Source organism: Gymnogyps californianus, chromosome 13 (genome assembly GCF_018139145.2).
Source record: "Gymnogyps californianus isolate 813 chromosome 13, ASM1813914v2, whole genome shotgun sequence".
Classification (NCBI taxonomy): Eukaryota; Metazoa; Chordata; class Aves; order Accipitriformes; family Cathartidae; genus Gymnogyps; species Gymnogyps californianus.
Genome location: NC_059483.1, coordinates 1,623,121 through 1,646,662, shown reverse-complemented (window position 1 = coordinate 1,646,662; position 23,542 = coordinate 1,623,121). Strand labels below are relative to the sequence as shown.

Below are 23,542 nucleotides of genomic sequence, written 5' to 3'. Positions count from 1 at the left end.
CATGTAATATTCCGTATATTAAATACTGACAGCAATTTACACCAAATTTGCACACGTGAAACTTCAAAAGGACACTTGGTAGAGAATTGTGATCCTTTTTTAATGACTGAAAATTATGTTAATGATGGACTAACATTGGTCAGTTCAGCAAAGGTAAGAGAAAGGCAGATGAGAACTAGGAAAGGTTGTTTTATTCATTGAAAATGGCTGTTGGTACATTTTACTTAGGATTAGTTTCATCATAGATATGGATAAGCATTTTCTTGAAGGATGAGAAATTTTCTGTACCATTTGGTTGGTCCATGCACCTATAAATATTTGTTCTCTATGTGATTTTATAGGAATGCCTAAAATTGCTTGGGGGAGAAATGTTTCTGTTTGAGCAAATTGCATGTATTCCCTTCTTTTAAAGAGAAAGCTTTAAGTAATTGAAAGTTTGCATTTGGTTCAAGGAAAATCATACTTAACGAGGCTATTAAAGAGGACGAATGATGATAAAAATAGTCGCGTGAAGAACATAGGAGATTTCTGAAGTTTTCCATAATCCTTTAAGCGACTCAGTTTACCAGCACTCCTTTGACTCGAGGGATTAGTTCCTGTCTGTGATGTATTGCCATATGAGAGATGAGGAAGAGAGTTACGTCTATTCCGTCACCCAGTACTTCCCCAGCCACACCGGTTCTGGTTCACGGCGGTCGGAGCTGGGGCATCCTGCTGAGATGCAGGCTGAAGCACCAGCAAAAGTTCAGAAAGCAGCCCTGTGTGGAGTTGCATTGCATGTGAGAATATTTCAAAATGATTTTCACTTTGTGTGAAATGAGAGCTACAAATTTATAATTTCTCAGGAGAAGGAGTGCAAAATAAATAGATAGATAGACGGATAGAAAGAGAAATAAGAGGTCATTGAAGAAGAAAAGTATTCTGTTGGGTTATGACAGTAAAATTGCAGCACGGCTGCTGCAAGGAGCTGCCCTCATAGCAAGAGGCTTTTCCTGCTGCCCTGCGGCCCGGCTGGTCCTGGGGACCCGGGGGAAGTTTTGGTGTCTCTGTGGTGGGGGCCGCGGCGTTGGTGAAATCAGCACCTCGCGCCCAGGCTGCCGGGGCTGGCAGCCGCCTGGCTCTGCCGCCAGCAGCTTCGCCACGTCAGGGAGCCGAGTTCAGGGAGCTGGACAAAACTGATCCTCCCCTCTCTCTGTTTTGGCAATATTGTCGGTCTTTTTTTAGAGAAAAGACTCTCTGATCCACGCTCTGCAGCTTTTTCTGAACCTTTCTTGTTGCACAGAGTTCACTGTAGGCTCCTTTCCTCTCCTATGCTCTGGGCTTGCTGCAATGCGAGGGAAGGAGTTGGTGGCCTCTGTGGTGTGGTTTTCGTCAGGGTGCTGAAAGACAGAGCTGTTAGAGACCTTCAAAAAAAAAAAAAATTTCTATATCTGGTTGCTTCTGCATGTGTCTAATAACATGGCCCTTAGAAAGTAATTGGAATTAATTAGAATGTCTGGGCACTTTTGCGATAAAGACATGCCGAGTAATTATCCAGTGTCCAGAATAAGCTATCGAGCTTGTGAAGTTTAAGTCTGAAAATTATTCTCCCCTAAGTATTTGTCTTTCTAGCTGTATTTCTGTTATTAAATTTGTTTTCCCACAAGTTAGATAAGAAATGTAATTATTTAGCTGGCAAGCTTAATGTTGAGGTGAAGAAAACCAGTGAAGGTAAAAGTGTGATTGCCTTGTGTTTTTCCTGTAATAATACATAAATATTTATATATATGTAGAATTACATGGTGATCATGCACTTTGTAAAAGGCCAGAGATAAAATATAAGGAAATAAAAGGTATAGATATTCATTGAAACTTCACTATGCCCTATAATTCTTGTATATGTAGTCGAAGAAATGTCAAATGCAGATTTCTCCTGTAATTATAATCCATCCTCACTTGCATCTCCTCTTGCCGCATTTCCATGCTCTCCTTTGTGCCTAAAGTCTGTGTCCTGAAGGACCTTGTTCGGTTTCTTATGCTCAGAGGACACAACAGGCCTTTTTACTCATGATAATATTTGTTTTGGATTAAAGAAAACATGAAATCAAAGGCAGTCTAAATATCATCCCGCAGTCTCCCTGGTGAAACCCATCCCCGCACCCAGGGTCAGCACAGTGTCCCTGCAGAAATGCCTCTTAAACTTCCCAAAGGAATATTAAGAGCTGCCCATGACTGTCTTATTTCAAAGGAGTGAATTTCTGACCTTGTGGGCGATGCAGGGGAAGCGGAGCATTTCGTACTGTCTGCGCGCCCATCTCGGCGGTCCCTGCCTCTCCCTCTGCCTCCGACACGGTGCTCCTCCTTGGGGGATAAGCAGGCGATGCCTTGGGTGTGAAGCCAAGGAAAACCAGTTGCCGACACCAGTCAGGCAGCGGAATTGGGCATCGCTGGCTGTGCGGGAACACGAGGGTCCCGCACCGAGGAGAAGCTCTCGGGAGAAGGCGGTGACTGCAAAGGTCAATATGTTGGTTGCACCTTGCTGGGGAGGATGCATGGGAGAAAAGGCTGGTGTGCTCAGGGACCGCGGGGCAGACAGATCTGCTCTGGGGGATGGGACCCGAAGCGTTTGGGGATGAGTCTGAAGATGACAAGTTTAACGAAAAACAATCCAGAGACCGGTCCTGTGAGCATTTCCAAGGAAGCTAAGGGTAAAGCTCTTGGGGCCAGGGAGGAGGAAAGCTGGGTGGGGATGGGATCACGGATGCTGAGAGATGACAGATTCTCAAGGAAAGGATTATGGTCCTCATGATCAGACCTGATTTCCTACCTGATACAGCCTGTGTCAGCTGGTGCCGGAAGGCTGTAGTTCACCAGGAGAATATCCTTTAGGAAGACACCCAGCCTTGCTGCAGTGATTTCAGGTGACGGGAAACTTATTGTCAAAGGCTGGAGTTTTTCAGTGGCTGGGGTTTTCCCGTCCTCGCTTTTCGGGTTACGGAGCAGCAGGGATGCAGCTGCGTTATGAACCGGGAGGGAGGTGGGGATCAAAGCAGGGCATCCAGAGCACGCCTGCGGCTGCAGCCCACCCCGAGGCTGGCCGGGAGCGGGGTGTGGGCTTCCCGGGGCTGCTGGGACCAGGACCTTCTCTCTGCTTCCCATCCGCCTGCCTCTTCCAGCCCCACCAGTCAGGTCCCGCTCCAGCTATTTTGTTTGAAAAACCCTAAAACTGTGAAAGCTGAAAACTGAAAACAAGCGCAAGCTTGCTTGAAACCAGCATCTTTCACCTGATTACGTTTCAGAGCTTTGAAATAAATGTCGCTTTTCAGTGAGAGGTCGGGGGACTGGCATCATACTTGTATCATTCTCATGCAATTTGTAGTTCGTAGCTCAAGGTTAGTCCCGGCTGTAGTTTATGTAGCTCATCTATTTACAGTGAGCCTTTTTACACTAAATTTCTCTTGCTTATGGGTTAACAGCAAGATTTTTCCTCTGGTAGAGTTGTCATTGCTGCAGCAGGTGATAACTTTTAATAGAGACACACAAAAAATGTATCAAGGATTTTGTTACAGAGGCAAACTCTAATATCCTAGACTACTGCTTTAGGACTAACGAACACAGAACAAAAGGCTTGTAAGTGCTATTCTCAAATGGAGACTTTGCTCCAGATATCTGAAATTGAGAACACATTTATATCATATCTTTACTAAAATTGTATATAGGAATTTCCTGTTCACCATGCTATTTGTAAGGGATATGAGATAAAAATAGGTAGTTGTGTTCTTCCCCACACACAGTATTTTTCACTTACTGTGAAACTGTAGGAAACAGTTCTTTGCTATATGTACTGGCTGCCACTGAAACTCTTAGTTGTCCAGCCTGGAGAAGAGAAGGCTCCGGGGAGACCTCACAGCCACCTTCCAGTACCTAAAGGGGCCTACAGGAAAGGTGGGGAGGGACCCCCCTTATCAGGGAGTGTAGCGATAGGACAAGGGGTAACGGTTTTAAACTGCAAGAGGGTAGGTTTAGATGAGATGTAAGGAAGAAGTTCTTCACTGTGAGGGTGGTGAGGCACTGGCACAGGTTGCCCAGAGAGGCTGTGGATGCCCCATCCCTGGCAGTGTTCAAGGCCAGGTTGGATGGGGCTTGGAGCAACCTGGTCTGGTGGAAGGTGTCCCTGCCCATGGCAGGGGGGTTGGAACGAGATGATCTTTAAGGTCCCTTCCAACCCAAACCGTTCTGTGATTCTATGATTAGATGCTCTGAAATGCTCTTCTGTATTTCATAATGTAAAAGAAGGCAATTTGTGTTGGTTAAAGTAAAATAACGGACAAGTTAGATTTTATCCTTGAGTTCATTTAGGCCATAACGTGTCTCTAGCAGTTGTAGGAATCAATTTACGACAGGAAGGAAAACTAACACTGTACATGCAGACATGGGGTAATCTGCTCTGTGTATTCAATCTCATCCTGATTGCTGCCACTGAGTATTAGACATTTGTATAACATTCAGAATGTTCATCGGTAGCCATGACGGGTTTCCTTATTCCTCTTATCCCCATGCATGGTGCCGTGTGCGGGTACTAGTGCTCCCGTGCTCCCCCGGCAGCGTGCTGGAGCATCGCAGGCTCATTGGAGACCCTGTGGCTTAAAGGGAATTTATGCTACTTGACATGGCTGGAAACGCTTGCAGAAGCGGTGCTATTCCCGTGAGTACAGGCTGATGTTTTGGTACGGGGAGGTATATCGCTTTGTTTGCAAATGAGGATTAGTTTTATAGCTCTGGATTCATCGTTTCCAGTTGTAGTTACTTAACCATGGTTTCACCCCGGGCCTCATCTGTAGTCAGTGCAGAGAGCGCCATTTCCAGGACAGAAGGAAAAAGTGAAAAAACCTGTTGAAGCATGTAGGTATGAATGACCAGAACTGAAGCGAGAGATTCAAATAGGAGCTTACACATACGCTTTTTAACCCACGGTTTTGCTCTTGCCTCAACCTTTTAATAATGTGCCAATCCAAAACAAAATACTTTCAGCTTAAACAAAACCATTCAGGCATCCACAGTATGTGAGCACGTTAAAAATGTACTTTTCTGTATTATTTGACATGTTTTTAAATGCAAAAATACTTCCAGTATTATGTGGAAGGAGATAAGGAAAGAAGCAAGCTCCAGAAACCCTGTTTAAAACACCATTTCACTGCTTGAAATGCAGGTGATACCCTTGTGGGTTTTTTGTAGAGGATCTAGGGGAAGGGAGCTGGAGGAAGTCTCACTCTGCAAGACTCTCCGTTAAAATGAAGACCACTTGGAGACATTTTTATGAGTATAGATTCTTAATTTTGCAATATCTGATCTGTGAAGGTCATTCACAGGAACGCAGTTGTGCTCATCGTGATATCCAGCTGCTTGCCGAAAGTTTAACTGTACAATGAAATGGTAAACAAACACTTAATATAGATGAATTTGTATTGACAGATTTTAGATGGGTTATTCTGTAAAGACAAGAAGGCCATAGGCTTTATTCTCCTTGACTATAAGACACTTTGCTATATTGAAAACTTAGAAATAAATATTCAAATCACAGCCTTATTTTCCACAATGTAAACACGGATGCTTGTCTAGAAATGCAATTATGAGATATGCTCAAATACTAGCTCGACAGCTTTCATTTAGTCTAATAACTAAGCTTTGAGGGATGACTGTTTCCCATTGTACCACATTGCGATCTGTTTCCACTGTACTGGGTCTGTAAGTGTCTGTGTTTGCGTATTACTTTTCGAAAACTATGTCATGCTACTGAGCTTTTCTATATTTCAGCCTGTCTGCTGTGTGAGTCTCTACTGTTGTTGTTTTTATCGGGCTACTTTCAAAATCAGTGAGATTTATACTTGCAGATTAAAAACCTTTTAAAATATGCATAGACAATATAAGGTTCAATTATATGTTTGCGATGAATGGAGCAATGTGTACACATAAATAAAACATAAAAGCTGCTTTGCTGTGTTTATCTTCTGGTTCTGATTTATTTTCAAAATAATTAGAATTTGTGAGTCCGTATTTGGATGTGTGAGCTCCAATCACTGCAAGCATATTTATGCTTATATATATATACTTGGCGTACATACATCACTTCTCTCTCTGTTCACAGTGACTGACTTCTCAGGTTTTGGAAATGCAGACAGTGTATGGGAATGGTATATGTAAAAGGAGGAGAAAACAAATCTACCTACTGCTATCATGTCCCATAACCGAGCATAGGGCACGTATGGACTCTGGTTCTCTGCTCAGCACTTCTTTGAATGGTTGAAATGACCCTTCTGAGAATGCCTTGCTTGATGTAAATCTGCATGCTGTAGGAAGCGGGCTCCAGTCCTCAAGGGATTATTTTTTGGCACCTAGAAGATCTTGAAGCGTGTGTTCAGACCGTGTAAGAGGCAGCCATGCCCTCTGTCTCCCTCTGCTTCATTGTGCAAGACTTGGAAAGTCTTGATGTCAGCCTCTCCAAAACGTGAACCTACCGAAGACAGCATCCTTTCCCATTCCCAAGCGCCTGATGGGTTAGACAACCATTAATCTTATTCTTAGCAATGTGGTACAAATACAGTTGTGGTTTTGACACAAGTTATTTTGTTATCTGTAGCATTTAATGGTTCTTCCCTTTGAAATACCATTGCCTGTTTTATCTGCTGGAGTTACCGCTTATGCTTTCTTAGGCTGTAATAGAAGTAAACAACCCCAAAAGTAGATTCAGTCTCAGCACAAACTCAAAGAATACAGATGTCGTGGTTTAACCCCAGTCAGCAACTAAGCACCACGCAGCCGCTTCCCCCTCCCCCTCCCAGTGGGGTGAGGAGGAGGAAAGCAAAGAAAAAAAAACTCGTGGGTTGAGATAAGAACAGTTTAATAACTAAAGTAAAATATAATACTAACAATAGTAATAATGAAATATAATAATAATAGTAATGAAAAGGAATGCAACAAAAGAAGGGGGGGGGAAAGAAAAAAAACCAGTGATGCACAATGCAATTGCTCACCACCCGCTGACCGATGCTCAGTTAGTTCCCGAACCGCGATCCGAGCCTCCCGGCCAGCTCCCCCCTGTTTATATACTGGGCATGACATTCCATGGTATGGAATACCTCTTTGGCTAGTTCAGGTCAGCTGCCCCGGCTCTGCTCCCTCCCAGCTCCTTGCCCACCTGCTTGCTGGCAGAGCATGGGAAACTGAAAAGTCCTTGGCTTAAGATAAGCGCTACTTAGCAACAGCTAAAACATCAGCGTGTTATCAACATCATTCTCACACTAAATCCAAAACACAGCACTGTACCAGCTACTAAAAAGAAAGTTAACTCTGTCCCAGCCGAAACCAGGACAACAGAATATGCCTCTCTTAAACTCGTTCGTTCTCTCTCTTTCATACAGTACCTTTGTAATTATGTTTTAGACATTGTGGTGTGTCATGGGATAAAAGTGTGACAGAATAGCCATATATATTATTTGTGGGCTGAATTTGAATCACAGCATGAGGTTGAAAAGACTGTTGCTGCATAAGCAGCTTTGTTGTACCATATCATTACAAAAATGTGGCCATTAGAAAGGTTATAGGGTCCCCGTACTCCCATCACCTTACGTGAGTTCAGCTAAAAATTGGCTTGAAGTATTAGCTCATAATAGACAAGATCCTTTGATGCTTTGTTAAGATTTCAAATTACCTCTAGCAGAGTACCATCTATTATTTTAATGCTGCTCTCAAGCTTTCATTCTATCAGGGCTGGAGTTAAAATATGAAGAGCTGTGCATTCTTGCATTGCAATGGATGGGCAATCACCACTGATATTTTAACTGATGTATCCTAGGAGGAATATTCTAGTTAGTATTGTAAAATCAATGAGTATCCACTAGTACATATAAGTGTGCGGTGCTGGTCATAGCTCATCCACAAGATCTGCAGACCAGTAAAGCTTTATCGCCTTGCTAGTTTATGAGCAAGCCAGCTAAAATTCTTAACAAGTTAAATATTTCACTTAAAAGCATTAAGTGCTGAAGTTTCATAATAGTACATGTTCCTTTGTCTTTATTATCAATAATCTCTCCGGTGCAGTAGAAAAATATTTCGGTTTGCAGACGGGAGCTGTAAGAGGTTCCCTGTACCTGGATGTGTTTGTTGTGTCAGCTGGGGGAAATTCTGGCTTCTGTCTGTCCGTCTGTATGCATCTGTAGGTCAGGGAGGACGGACCCAGCCTGCACGGGGGAAGGAGCTTGTGCCTCTGCCTGCCTGCATCAGGGGATGTGCAAATGCATCTCTGCGATATGCAAAGGGATGGGGGAGTTTGAAGGCTGCCAGTCCTTGCCCAGGCGCATCGCCGTCGCAGGCGGCATCTCCGCCGGTGTGCCGTGCTGGGAGGGACCGGCTGCACGGCCCGGGCTGCACAGCTCATCACCTGCTGGAGGGACTGCTGGCTTCTAGGCAGTCTTTCCTCAAAATAAAGAAGGATCTCTATATATCTAGGGCTAGAAATAATACTAATAAAGTATAAATTGAATTTTGAATTTAATATTATTATATCAAAATATAGATAAAACAAGAGAAACTAAAATGTAAGTAATATAAATAAAACCTAATTTTACTTCTGAGAAGTGATCACTTAGAAGTGATCTTCATGATCACATAAACGCAACTTGATGCCCAAAGAGAAATTTGTACACGCAAATCAGGCAAGTGTGTATCTAAAAATCTTTTTACATTGCAGTGTAAATTCAAATACTCATTTCCGGTCATTTTTTGCAATTTTTTTCAAGGAATGTTTTGAAACAAAAAAAGTCCCAAGGTATGACAATTTACTGGAAAAATTAACAATTCAGATGATAACGGTTGGTCTTGCAAACACAAATAATACCTGCAAACAAAAAGAACCTATTTTTTATGTTGTTGTGGGTGTGCTGTAACACAACAGATAAGAAATGTTAAAGAACATGACGTCTGTTGATACACAGAGGAACATATTTTCGTCTCTTAAAGGAGTAGTCTTCAATATGTATGAAGCTTTTGTGTCCAAGCTACAGCATAGACTGAGATTTTTATTTAAGTAATTCTCTAAAGGACACAAAGTGAAAGAACAGTTGAATTCCACTTGGGCCTCACCTATTTCTAAAACAACGTGCGGTACTGACAGTGGTGTTGAAATCCTATTCTGCCTTCCTCAAAGGTGTTCTATTTTTGTAGTAGCAGTACAGTGGGAACTGTGCTTTTTGGCACAGCTTGGTCCAAAGGTTTGAATGAATTATTTTTAAGAATCAGAAACTTTTTGAATTGGTTCATAGACCCTGCTCAAAGGAGCTTGATTATAAAGAACGCTCTTTGCCCATGGAAAAGGTTATTAGACTGTTAACTGCGAAAAAGGCACTCACTGGAGCTGTAAATCTCAAAACATTCAGCAAAGTAGGTTATATCTGTATTGCTGCTTCATGACTTTGTTTGCTTCTCCATTTGCAGTAGGTCTTTGAGCAGGTCTTTGGTGGCTACGTGTTTCATATGAAGGCAACGTAGGTGGCCTTGCCTTGGGGACAAAAACCTGGAATTGCAACCCACGCTTTATACTACCCACTTCACTCTTGTACCTCCTCCTATGGATACCAGATAGGCATGACTGATTGTTTCTCTAGTTTATTGATTCAAGTGTTTTTCCTTGTCTTATGGCAGCGTGGCAGAGGCAGGACTAGCCCTCTGGTCGAGTGGGAGCAGGTTAAAGTGCCTGCAGGCACAAGGAATGGGAGAACCTTGCTCTGAGAGGAAGGCAGTGTCATGGAAGAGATTTTTTTAAAATTTCATTTATGCCTGTGTGGGAAGAGAAGTGAGCCTGTAGGTTCATTATAAATTGACTCAGTACAAGAATTTGTAGATCTTAGCCACTTGGAATACATTTAGTGAGACACAAGTATCTGTCGTCGTGTGCCTGAGCACCCTAACGCACAGATTAGACAACTGAAAGTATTAATGATGAAAGTATGAAGCGACAATTCTTAATCCACAATACGTAAACTTGTTGAGACAGGTGTTATGTCCTTATTTATTAGAAAGACAGTATTATTTATAGCCTTATAAGGAGATAAGATGCTTATTTTTGTGCTAAGACTAATTTTCATTAAAACTGTGGATCCTGGTTTCACGTCATTTATCCAAGGATCTTTCAGCATTTAAAAGCTAAAAGATCACCTCCTGTTTTGCAGCTATAAAAGCCCAAGCTATGCCATAAGCTCGTCGTTGTCACAAGTAGACGTAGTTCTAGACACAGGTCATCAAGATGAAATATAGGGATCTTTCATATTTATGGACGCCTCTGGTTTTACTATGTGTTTATAATTTTTTTTCTTCCTGCTTTCTGTCTGAGTTGATAAAATGCTCCCATGAGCTATGTGGACAGTACTAATTGCTGTAATTATTGTTCCCTTAATTGCTACAATTATTTTTTCTGGAGTAATTAATACGAGTACTTTCTTATATTAGAAAAGGAAGCAGGAGAGACCTTGTAGATATGGAAAATCCTCCCAGCTTGCCAATATTATTCAAGATGTCTTTCCAGCTTGGTGCTGTGACAGTTATGCTAGGGACGAAGGTTGATATATGTGCCTGGAAATGGGCTCTTTCATATGCCCTTTTCAGGTTTGAAATGAATTAAAAAAAAAATAAATGCATTCAATTAGAAAGCCAGTGACAGTTTTATTTTGGATTTGAGAAAACCAAAGTAGCATTGGAGGTGTTTGTTTCGGTAATGGATTGCATCCACTATAATATTGGTAATCAAGGAGTTGTGAATTTTAAAAGGTCTTATTAACCAGAACCATCGCTCTGGAAGCATGACGGGACACTGCGTTGCTCCGTATTGTCGGGACGTCAGACCGGCGGTGCAGCGCTCTCGTAACAGCTCTGTTAAGGTCTATTACTGCACTGTTCAATTACAGTCAGTCTTTTAATAGGACTGGCCTTCCCTCTTAATTTCCACCCAACAATCTGCATGGAGCTTCTAATGTTTATTCATTATGTATTGAAACTGAAGTCTATGCTGCACAGCAAGACAATTCAGTGAAATGAAATTACAGATAACTTCTCCCTGTATTTCCCCGTGTTTTGTCACTCCATTACCCTTCCTGACACTACTTTATTCTCCTATCACTGTCACTCTTGAATTATCTGATACTGAGAGGTCCATACGGCAGTGACCTCGTCCAGTTTTTCATTGACGATTTGTCAAGAACACCTATAGTTCTCCATAAATATGGAATTTTGCCATCCCACCTGGAAACTCCCACAAAAAAAAGAACTTACATGAGGCTTGGGAGCTCTGACGTAGTTCCTCAACTGCAGATGCTGAGCACTTTGAAAATCTCTGCTTTAAAATGCTTTGGAAAGTGGGGTTTACTCCGTTTGATTGACATGTTGATAGTCCTTTTGGTCTATAAGGTCAGGTTGAGAGAAGACCCATTCGCATATTAGCTGAAGTCATAGCATGGGACAAGTAGTGTGAGATGGAGCTCACACAGCACGGTGAGGTTTGGAATGGGCCAACATGGACATAGGCAAAATTCGTGTACATGAATCATTTATTGGGTTTATTTTCTTAGTGTTTCTTTTGTTGCTCTTGAAGAGATTTCTGTTTTATTAAATGCGCTTCTCCTCCTCCAGGCTCAGCTTCTCATTTGTATTTGATGTTGTTTATATTTGTATTTCTGTACCTTATGAAATATCTATCCAACTCCCTTGTAGGTGATTGTGCTGATCTCTAATACATCATTAGGAATTCACTGTGGGATAACATGAGAGAGGTGGTGATGTGAGCAAACAGGACGTTGTTTGAACACCGGTAGCTTTAGTAATTGGTAAACAGGGTGAGAGAAACTGTAAATAGATTAATGGTTTTGAAAATTTCCTGTTATACAAATGCCCTTCTTTAGATGTGCTGCTTTTGTTCACTACTCAGAAGAATTTGCTCTTGCGGTGTAACTTCTGCACGCAGCAACAGGTTTGCCATATATAAACACCTTATAGACTATGGCAGAGCTGTACAGAAATACTTTCTATTGCTCTTAAAATTGATTTACATGAAAACTTTTTTTTGTTAATTGTTTTGCCTCATTTTCTCATTGTCAACATTTGATTCTTGAGTATAAAAACCAGCTTGAAATGCACTACTTCTAAAATTTAATCATAAAACATAATAAGGAGGGATTATCAAAGCACTTTAGAAGGATTTGTTCTCATTACCTAAGACTGTTGGGAATATAATTCCCTAGTCTTTTAAGAGCCCTAGAGCAAGAATTGCAGTAATATTTGTTTTCATATGCACCTTTCAGGACAGAAATAGGGCACATGCTGCTAGATTGACACCTCGAGAAAATCTACCCAAAGCTACCGATTTAGCAGCGTTTAGTTTTTGGAAGGGCTGGCGAGGAGGAGACCAAAAGGCAGGGATATTATTTGTTATATATACCCCCATGTCGATTAGCTGGCCGGCGTGCCGTGAGGCTGCCGACGGCTGCAGGGCAGGCGAGACCTGAGGCCGTTGCACCACCCCACGGATGTCGGCTCCTGACGAAATGGAGTGAACTCGAATTCCCCCTCCGGCCGAGTGGAAATCAGCAGGAAGATTCATTCCTCTTATCTTTGCAAGCTTCGAGTCATAGTCTGATCTTATTTTATATCTCGGGTAAAGTTTTCTTCCTGTTTGGAATGATGTGAAAATGAAGAAAGCGTAGAGGAGTTTTGCCCAGAGAAAACAGCTAGTTAGAAACTTCAAATAATTTTAATTCAAGGCAATGAAAATAATTATATGCAGTTCTCAGGATGCTGAAGCTGTTTGTTATGCAATTTGAGATGTAAATGGTGAACAAAGAGTAGTTGTACTAACTGATGATTAAATCCTGACATAATAAATTTCTACATGAATAAAATCTGAGACCTAAACAGATTCGAGATTGTTAGTCATCCATCAGTTCACACGAAGAGTTTTGCAGCCAAGTGAAAAGTCTTCAGGCATCTTATTTTTGTAAAGTTAGGTTATTGGCAGGATTTTGCAGTTTGTGTAGACTGACACTGCGCTGCCAAATGAGATGAGTTCAAGGGGCTTTATCAAAGTAGGGTGGTTTTTTTCTATTGTCAGGAAATCATATCGATAAAACTTAATAGGGAGTTGAAAGTAAAAATGCAGCAAACTGTGAACTTAATATTACCCCGGTGGGAGCTCATTAATATCTCAATAGGTACACTCATGCATTATCTTAATTGCACATGGTCCTTAGGGAAATTGCCTTTTCTGAAGTTTTCTGACTACTCTCATTTGGTGAGTTGGGTTCAGGTGCACCATTTTATTAATCTTTTAATAAGTTACGAGGAGCTGTAGCCTAACTCAATCACATGTGAAGTAGCATAGTAGCAATAATTGTTTTTATGGTTGCCCTGATTTGCGAGGTTCTTGGCCATGCAAATGAATTTGCAGGCAGAAGTAGGCAGAGGTGATGAGGGTGCGGGCAGTAAGCCCAATGCTTCTGGCAGTTATTGCAGCTTCGGAGAGAGTTGGTTTGCCTCCTGGCACTGACGCTCTTGCGTGTTTCCAGTTGAGACACTCGGCTGTTAGCAAGGAGCTCACCACTTTCTGTCATTTTGCTTGAAAAGAAGGGTCTATTGAACAGTGAGAGGAGGCAGAGGGTACGGGATGAGGCGATAATACAAAATAAGTTTGAAATGAAGAATTGGAACAACAAGTTTGTGTTTCAGTTGCTTTTTACTCTGAAATACGCAGTTCCAAACCTGATGTTGGAAGATGTTTGATGTTGCAAAGAGTGACTGAGGAGACCATCAGAGAGAGATGTTGATCCTTGGTGTGCTTTCTGCTGTGGCTTTTGGTGCAGCTGCTCACAAACAGGCCCTGCTTTTCAAGCAAGACAACCAAGTGTGATCCAGAGAGCGCTTTTCATTAACAGAAGAAAATGAAATAAATGAAGAATAATGTTCAATGTTAAAAATAAATTAACATTAATTAATCACTGACTAATGCAATGTTCCCAGCATTAATCATTCACTCTTACTGTAATCAGAACATCAGCCAGGCAAACGACACGTAAAACTCCTGAGTGTGATGTTTGCCGTAGTCCTGTAAACACGAAGACTGCCTTGAGGAAAATCTGCCTCCCACATTGGTGATCTGCTCACTCATCTGCCGACACCTGAGTGTCCTTCAGAAAGCTCCAGCTAGAACCGTGTCTTGTTCTGGTGGTGAAGGCTCAGGCGGGACGCCTCTTCTGCAAACGCTGGCTGCTATGCAGTACATGAAGGAGGACCACAGGCTTTTCTTACTCACAGCCTTGGTGTGTAAGGGCCAGGGGGATTTTTATCCCTTGTGCTTTATGGACCACAACTCTTCTGCCAAGATGTTAGAGCCATGTGGAAAGCAGACTGTAATTCCCTAGAGCTTTTTGAGGTTTCAAACATGTTTCGGAACAGAAAATAGGAAAAATGTGATGTAAGAGAAAGCTTGCTTCTTTAAACTAAAGTTTTGAATGTGAGATATCAATGACAAATAGCAGATTTTACCAAAATCAAAGAAAAATAAATCAGTTAAGAGACAGAAAATATGTATCTGGTTAATTAAAAAAAACCCCAACGTCATTTAAAATACTCTGTGCTGTGATCCTGACACGGTCATTGTAATGCTTGCTGGGTTTGTTGACATCCCACTTCTTCCCATGGCAGCAGGACATGATGTCTCAAAGTGGACCCGTGCAGGACCAAAAGAAGAATGAGTATGGCTTAAGAGGAGTGATGTGTTTAAAAACTTGTAAAAATGGGGAAAGCTATAGGGAAGGGGGAGTGCAAACCTTTTTATTTAGGTGCTATCTATTTAGCATGTAAGTTGGGTGAAGTGGATAAACTTCCAATTTTTCGTGTGGTTAGAGCATGGCGCAGGCTAGCCAGTACTGTCAGATGGCTTGTGTTTGCAAGCCGGAACCATATCAGCAGCTTTCAAAACCAAAACAGAAAGAAAACTGGCAATGATTGGTACATCTGAGAGGACATCTAGGGGACACCCTAGGTAGCGGTAGGACTACATTTAAGATCGTCTACTGCTCAGGCATCCCTGGCATCGTACCGCAGCTTGTTCTGCCTTTCGCTCATTCATCTTGTGTCTGCACATGAAAGGAGACTTCCCGTTACAGGGCTAATCATTCAGCACCTTTTGGCAGCGCTAAATGATGGTTTTACAAACTGGTCAGGGTGGAGAAGAGTTGGTTATTAAACGTCCAGCTATTTAACTGTGGTTTTATGTGGATAGCTTTACTACAGCTTTTTCTGCACCTTCGAATCTGCAATCTGGTCTGTGTGCATCCAGCCCCTGCTCTCCTGGCCCCTGGGGCAGGAGGTTTGTTTGCATGATGTGAGCCGGGAGGCTGGGGAGGCTCCAGCCTTCTGCCCCAAGGGGGAGGCCTGGGCCAGTCTCGAGAAGCACCACTGTGTGCTTGAGAGAGGTGGACCAAGGGGATGAATTTCATGATCAGAGAGAGTAATCAAATTATAGCCTTTCTTCTTCTCCCTTGGCCCTGGCTCGTCCTCCTTGCATGGTGAGACCATCTGCATTGTCTTTGGGAATAGAGAACGATGACATTTGGCCAGCTTGGGGTTGGGTCTTGATGAACTGGGTCAATCCATTTCTATTTTCAAGTGCACTTCAACGTTGGCAGGAGCTGAAGGTGCATGTCTGTGAGCTTACCTGGTGAGCAGCCATCAGTACACAGCAGCGGTGTACGTTGTCTTTCGGCTGTTGGTCTGATGAGCATAAGCCCTGTGAAGAGATCTCAGAGAGGAGAGGGTGCCTGGCCATTGAGGTTTGACTGGAGTTAACATGATGTTGTGTTTTTCAAACTAAAGTCACTCTCAGTAAAAACAAAGCAGTAACGCAGAGGAACGTATGGTGTGAAGTACAGGAGGAAAGGTTTCCAGCTGAGTCCGTGGGAGGTTTGTCCACATCCAATTGGATGTGAACGTTAAAAAAGGAAGAGAAGAGGAAATGCTGAATTGTTAGATTTTAGCTGATGCAAACAGATGTTCAGTTTGGACATCCAGGATGCCACCTGCGTGCACGGGAAGACGTGCGGGACGGGAAAACGTCTTTTGTAGGTGTCTGCAACATGCTCTGACGTACTGGACAAAGTTGAACTCTAATGGCTGCAGTCTATATTGTATCCATTTAACGACTTTTCTCCCTGTATTCAGACAAAATCTTATGAAAATTCTACTCCTCATACATATAACTTTATGTTGCTTTTAGATATCCTGTAAGAAACATCGGTAAAAAAACCCAATATATGCTTTTTATACTCCAAGTGATTGAAACAGCCAGAAGTCGTTAATATTTTATGGACAGAAGAAAAAGCCTAAATAACCCAAAAGTCTCCTAAGTAATGTAAGCAATGAAGCAAATTCTGTAGAAGCTTTGCTTTCTGTAAAAGTGCAGCATATGCTCCTTTTGATTTTTTGTTGAAAAAGCAGTTGTTGGCAAGTTGGAATACAAACATTGCCACATGAAAATTCATATTTCATCCTTTCTTTTATTTATAATTTAAAAAAACCTAGCACTCAACTATCTCAGTACGGCTCTGTGTGTGGGACTGTATGTTGTGTGCTGGATGCTTGTCTAATTAATAACAGGTAAACAGCACCCATAAAGTCAGCCTGGTTAACTGTTCCACTTAATATAACACCATCCAATGAATAGATGAATTAAGCTGATAAGCAGCTGAGCAAGCTCCGTTAACTGCTTTGTGCAAAGGAGAAGAGAGCGATCCTAAAATGTCACCAATCATTTATTACAACAGCAATTGTAGGCACAGACAAATTAGGAATTTAACTTATTTTTGACAGCCAGGGTGCCCAGCGTTTTCTGTGCAACTGCAGTAGTTGGTGTTAGCTGAAAGTCATCCCTAAGGTAGATTAAAAATAAAGAACCCTGATAAATTGGTGTAATAGTCTTTGAGAGTGGTCCCCAAGCTTTGCTGGCCCCTAGGCGAAATACTGAGCAAGTAAATCACGTACCAGTGGTCAACACCACGCTGTGTTCTTCCCGGCAGCCTCAATTTTAACTTTTTTAATTTTCTTTACCTGGAGCACTGGAAGGTCTTGCTGGCAACATGCTGTCCACAAGCCACAGATCTAAAATAAATCTGGCAAGGCTTTGTAGACGACTGCTCTCTTGCATTAAAAACCTAAAGCATCCCAGCTTTCAGCTTGATTAGCCACCTCTATGGTTGTAAAACCAGCAGACATGCAAAGGAGTGACACGACACATCCGAAGGAAAGACGGTGCCAAGTGACAGGGGATTCAGCTCTCCGACATCCATAGTGACAGCCCGAGCACCCACTGAAAGTTTAAGTGTTTGTTTAGGTTTAATAATTCATAGCAAGTAAGAGTGGTACTACGCCTGGGACCTGATTCAGCAAGCTCCCTGCGTGGGGGTCCCACCGGTGCAGGGCTTTGAGCAAGGGCCACGAGCCGTGTTTCGCTCTAGGCTGATGCCGAATGACGCTAAAGAGATCTTAAATAAGTCACGTGCTATGGTTTGTTATGGTTTATAATAATACAGTAGATATTACCTTTACAAACAGGAACGTGTCTCAACAAATGCTGGGGTATTTAATAACTTTGGATGGTTTGGATAAGTTCACTTATCTGCTGGGTCTTCAGCAGCAATTTTGCTTTACGGGTCTGCTTTTACTCTGCTGTAGTAGTTGTAAATGTACATACAGATGTACAGATACAGTGTGTATTCTGTGGAAATGCTGCATTCGCTCTCATCTGCTACTGAACTCTGTGGGAACCGAAGGCGCCGAGCCCTTTGCAGTATTGAGCCTGGGGAAATATAATGTTTATTCTTCTGAGAAGGCAGGAGAGCCAATAAATACTTGTAGGAACCCTGTGCAGAGACAGAATATGAGAATGCAGAAGATGCTTGTACTGAGGCATGAAATACTGACCTTTCTGCAGTCTAGAAGTCTCAAATCATTATATATGATCATGTTTGTGTATATTGCAAAGCTTTTTTTTCCCTCCTTGGCATCTCAAGTGAGAATTATGGCAGGTTCCTTAATTTAAGGAGCAGTCCCAGATTGTTACTCAAACAATTGCATAATGGGTTTGGGGATTAACATACTGTCAGCTTGATAACTGCTTAGGGACCTTTGTTATCAAGGAGAAAATAGTCCTGAACAATATTCTGGTCTCTCTGTTATAAAAAGTAATCATCAGTCTCCTTCGCACTCTGCTGTGAGAAGGAAAAGCGATGGCTGGTTTGTCATGGGCAGGCAGAGTTTTAGGACAGAGCTGAATCGTGACCAGGTTGTCTTTGTGGGACGGAGATGTCCGTGCTCAGCAATCTTCACGACTGTTCTTCATCAGAAAGAATGAAAAATAAACATCCTTTTGTTTAAATCTGGAGTTGCAGTTTAATGTTTAAGAGCTTCTTCATCCTCCAAAACCTGATGAAGGGTCCTTCTGGCTTTCAGCCTGCGATGACAGGTATAGATTTAAACTCGGTTGCATTCAGGATGCCAAATAACCTGATGCTAGTAAAACCAGAACACCAATAAAAAGGACATAGTGAGAAAAATGGTTTGTGTGTGCTGTCTTTGATTAAGATTGCCTGAAAGGAAGAAATTATGAATGTGCACATATACAGTTGTTTTCAATTGATTAATGAATTTTTTGTGTAACTTGAAGTCAATGAAAAGACTGTTTCTTTGACTTGTACATTGTAAAGGAACACGGTGAAGAAATATAGATGGATACAACGAAGACAAACCCAGGCTCAGCTGAAGCTAACTGCTTTAGCTAACTGCTGCAAGAAGTGCAATCAGTATATGAATATGTATATTTATCAGAAATTGTTTTTTTCTACAGATCCCACAAATCAGTTATGCCTCAACTGCACCAGAGTTGAGTGATGACAGGCGCTATGATTTCTTCTCACGTGTGGTTCCTCCAGATTCCTTCCAAGCACAAGCAATGGTGGACATTGTGAAAGCTTTGGGATGGAATTATGTGTCCACTTTGGCATCTGAAGGGAATTATGGAGAAAAAGGAGTCGAGTCCTTCATGCAAATTTCCAGAGAGGCAGGTAGGCAATGCCCGTCCTCCCTCCAGAAAACGCTATAGAAGTAATGAATGTAATTTTGTACCAAATGTTATATTATTTTTCGAGAACATATGATTCTAGAGTTGCTCCAGTTCTTTGCAATGCCTCTGTAATGGCTCCTAGACACTCTCTCATTCCTAAGCTGCTTATGGAGTTTCAGACAGCTTGAAACCTTAGTGGTTTTCAGTCATTTCTGGAGAAAATAGAAAACCCTGAGTCTTATCAAGCTCCTACTATTCCACTGGATGGCATTATATTATGTTGACATGGGTAGAAGACAGATTTTAAAATGCTGAGCTTTTATTTCTCCACAGCTAGAATTTCTGTGAAGACTGCTTGTTACCAGACATTGACTTGTGTCATACTATTGCTGTTCACCTTTCAGATCGCTGCCTGATTTGTATTGCTTTTCTTTAGCATTTCTCTTGACCAATTCAGTTGAGAAAATTCATAATCTTTTACTTGAAGGCTCAAAGATTACTGGCCTGGCATACGGAAGCAACAAACTCAGCGGTGTGGTGCAAGGCGCATCAGACCTTTGGTGTGATGCATCACGTTTTTCTTGTTACTGGTTTCATTTAGTGGTGTCCCAAGAAGGCCAAACTGTGTTGGACAATGTCACTCGCCAGTGAGAGACGTTCCAAGAGGACGGGGAGATGCTGTGTCTTGCGCTGGGTCAGGCTTATGGTATTGAGTTGAACCTTCATAATTCTGTTGACAGAAGTCTCCAATTCTACAGCCTGCTTCCCTGTTCTGGTACAAAACATAGAGGAGAGCTGTCTTGAAGGTGTGACTGCTGTGTCAGTGTGCTCGTACCCTTATCCCCATAACTTACTCTTCAGGGTAAATAGTTCTAAATTTCCCCAGAGACTCCAGAACGTAGGAGGACTTTAGATGGCACTTCAGGGAATAGAGGTATAAATCCATGGCAAGCTGATTTGCAATCCAGAATCAGAAAGGTTTGGAAATTGAAATATTTAAAGTTGATTCCTGTGCTGGTAAGGAAAAAAAAGCAGATGATGTCATTCGTTATTGGTGATATGTGCAAGGCCCATCTCCAGGAGCCTTCAATGACATATCCTGATCAGGAACCCATCATCATTGTACAAGAATAAGCTCTATTGTATTCCCAAAACAAACTCACATCTGCCACCCTGTAACTGCCCTGACATCGCGTTAAATAAAACCAGCACAACGCAATCCACAATTCACTTACTGAATTACATAAATCACCAGCCAGATTAGTGAGTGCATGAAAGGAAAGGACTGGGACGGGACAGGCGTCGCTCTGAAGCAGCCGTCGGAGGTTTCCATCTCCTTGGTTGTTGCAAAGCTGGTTCCACAGCATACGCTCTGCTTCTGCAAATTGCCTGTGCTGTCTGCGAGGTGGAGCGTCAGCTCGCTCCCAAGCTGATGGATCGCTCTTGGCAGCATAATCCAAGGAGTGAGCAGAGAAGGCGGCTGTGCTTAAAAGAAAGGAGCTTTAGGGAGGGGAATCCGGAATTGTTTCATTATGTTGATATCACAGAAGGAACCTATATTTGCATAAATTTGTCTGTTCGTTCGAATGCATATTTATGTGGTATTAAAGAAAATGGGTTTGGATTTAATACCGCAGGAAGTGACAAATGCCAGTGTTCATTATAATTTAAAATTGACTTTATTTGCAAATATCCACGGTTGCAAAATCATACCAGAAATGTGCTCTCTATGTCAAGGACAAACTCTAGCTGAATAATACGGTATCATTTTATAGACCTTCTGTAGAATTAAATTAATGACGGGAGCTGTTCATGTAGTCAACATGTAATTCAACATCCTTCATAAAAAATAAAGCATAAAACCAAAAGAATACCCTGCTTAAAACAGCTTTGCATGCAGGGTGATATAGGTCACGCCTACAAGATTAAGACACTAACAGGGATAGTGCATAAACTTTCTTTCATATACGCAACCTGCCTTGTCTGGAAACTGGAATAATCCAACCCCCAGTGCTGCCTCCGACTCAGTACAGCCACTTTTTCTTCTTAGGGCTGCGCTGAATTTTTTTTGTGTTACGCAGATAAAGCTTAGGTGAAGTTCTGAGGGGATTTAATACCTGTCAACAAGTTCCCTGCGTTTTTAAAACCCTGGGAAGTGTAAGAAGATCCAGTTGTCTAGCTATTTAATGGAGCAGTGCTGCCTGGAGATACAGGTTCTGACCTTGATCCCCTACGGGCAAATGGCACCTTGTCCCCCGACTTCGGGGAGCGGTTGTGACCATCTCCCAGGTGCTGTTTTGGGGGGTCGCATTGCAATGGGATTTGCCTGTGCTCGGGGGGATGTGCCGTGGAGGGTGCAGCGGTTTTGGGGTTGCTTTCCTGGTGTCTGATGTGGCTGTGTCTCCTTGGGGACGTTTTATGCAAAAGAAAGGATTAACCAGGCTGTCAGGTGATTGCTTTGGAAAGAGCCTCCTGAAGAAGCAATAAGCAGCAATAATTTTACTGATTCATGGCTGTGGTGTAGTTAGTAGCTCCTTGATCTATGTAAAAACATTTCAGTGGTCAAGAGCCGTGTGTCTGAATGCATGAAGTGAACAGTCCTCTCTAATGAGGAACAGAAGGGACAGGAGGTTTCACAAGATAGAGAAGTATTACCAAGATCAGTGCACTTCAAGTATTAAATATATTGAAATGGGTCCAAATATATGTGGCCTGACTGAGGTGTGTAATTATGCAGTATCTTTGCAAAAGCAGTCAAGCACGGCAATGCGTGCTGTGCTGTTTTAACACTGCAGGGACGGGGAGGAAGGGATGGGGGCACACTCGTGACGATCCTGTTGCTGCCATGCGAATAGATTAACGCGGTGCTTGGCGTGCCAATCAAAACTCACGCTAATTAGAAAACTCATGCCAGAAGCAACAGAAATGCAACAGCAGTGGGAGGAAGTTTTTTCCTTAGTCAGAAGATCCAGTTCTTCTGGAAGTCAGTGAGGCTCTGCATTACCTCTTCTTCCCAACTTGGAGGGCATACTCGGTGTACCTGCAGGGATGTGGCGAGGATGGAGGACAGGAGAGGGGTTTAAGTGGTAAGGCATGGTTTAGCTCATTTTCCAGTTAGCTAAAGCATGCGATGTTCATCAGGAGGAGTTGTGCTATGCTTAAAGCATTGTCCATGTAATTTCTGTGTTGAGGCTTTGGTCTTGCTCAGGGTTTGGATGCTGCGTGGATTGCCACAGTTGCCTGCTCAAAGCAGACATCAGAACCCAGCAAGGCTGCAGCGAGACTTTGCAGAAACACCACGTCTGTGTGCAAGCAGGCTTGCTGCTGCCCTGCTCTCAAACCCAGGAGCCCAGCACGCAAGTAAATACACAAATGAAGTAGTGGGGCGATAAGCTCTGTGGCCGGGTGCAAATGAGGGGATGCAATAGGTGCATATGTAGCTCCAAGTTTTTTTAGTCCTGGCTTCTTCATGCTGCCTGGGCTGTGAGAAGACGATGCAGCGCTGGCTGCGGTTTGCTGTTTGAGAGCTTTCCTGGCTGTAGGGATTGCAGAGCTGGCGTGAATCCTGCCCTCCTGGCCCCCTTTTAACAAGCAGAAGAACAGAGTTGGGAGAGGTGTCAGAGCAGAGGTCCTTGTGTCGGTTCTCCCCTGCGTGGTCCCTCAGGACCACGCGCATCTGCCAGGAGCAGCCCCGGAGCGCAGGCAATTAGTCAAAGTTTGAGGCACGCCGGCAATAAGCAGTCATTATTAGCTCCCAGACAATTGCCTTGTATCTCATAATCAGGGTATTTTGGCAGAAAGGAAGATTTATTCAGTCCATAGGTACCAGCATGTTTATTGTCTTTGGCCTCAAATGTGTAGCAAGCTAATTATCCTAAATTCAGTGTGTTATCCAAACTTGTTTCTGATTCAGCCAAGATCTTAGGAATTGTGAGGATGAGTAGAAAGTGCTATCCTTGCTTAGTTTTCAAATATGCTTTATCATATAAAGACTTCGCTTGATCCTTTGAGTTAATAATTCTTCACAAAGTGACTTTTATTATGAGTACTTCAAGCGAGTTTGAATATGTCATTGTGGCAGGAGATGAAGATTTGAAACATGCTTTGCAGTCTGTGGGATTAATAAATTAGGGGAATGGTCTAATTATGGAAAATCTAAAGGACAATTTCAGATTATTAATGAAACTATTGAATACTTGAATTTCAAAGATTAATTCATCTTTGATTTTTTTTAAAGATTAATCTGTACCAGAAGGTTAATTGCTATCTGTAAGAAATATATATATTGAAGTCGTTAGCAAAAGACCACTTAAATGCCTCCTAACAGATAAATGAAAGATCTAGTATGCATTTATTCATCTTTTTCTCTCCAAAAATTGCCCATTTTCACAGATGAGTACACTGGCTGCT

At 42.3% G+C, this 23,542-nt stretch overlaps 1 protein-coding gene across 2 annotated transcripts in view; it reads left to right on the top strand.

Annotated features, from left to right (window-relative positions):
- Positions 1–23,542, top strand: part of GRM7 (glutamate metabotropic receptor 7) — a 285,536-nt gene that overhangs the window by 88,667 nt on the left and 173,327 nt on the right. For both annotated transcript variants that reach the window (XM_050904716.1, XM_050904717.1), the window contains exon 2: positions 18,917–19,133. In XM_050904716.1, the coding sequence (XP_050760673.1) occupies positions 18,917–19,133 (217 nt within the window). The remainder of the gene's footprint in view (positions 1–18,916; positions 19,134–23,542) is intronic.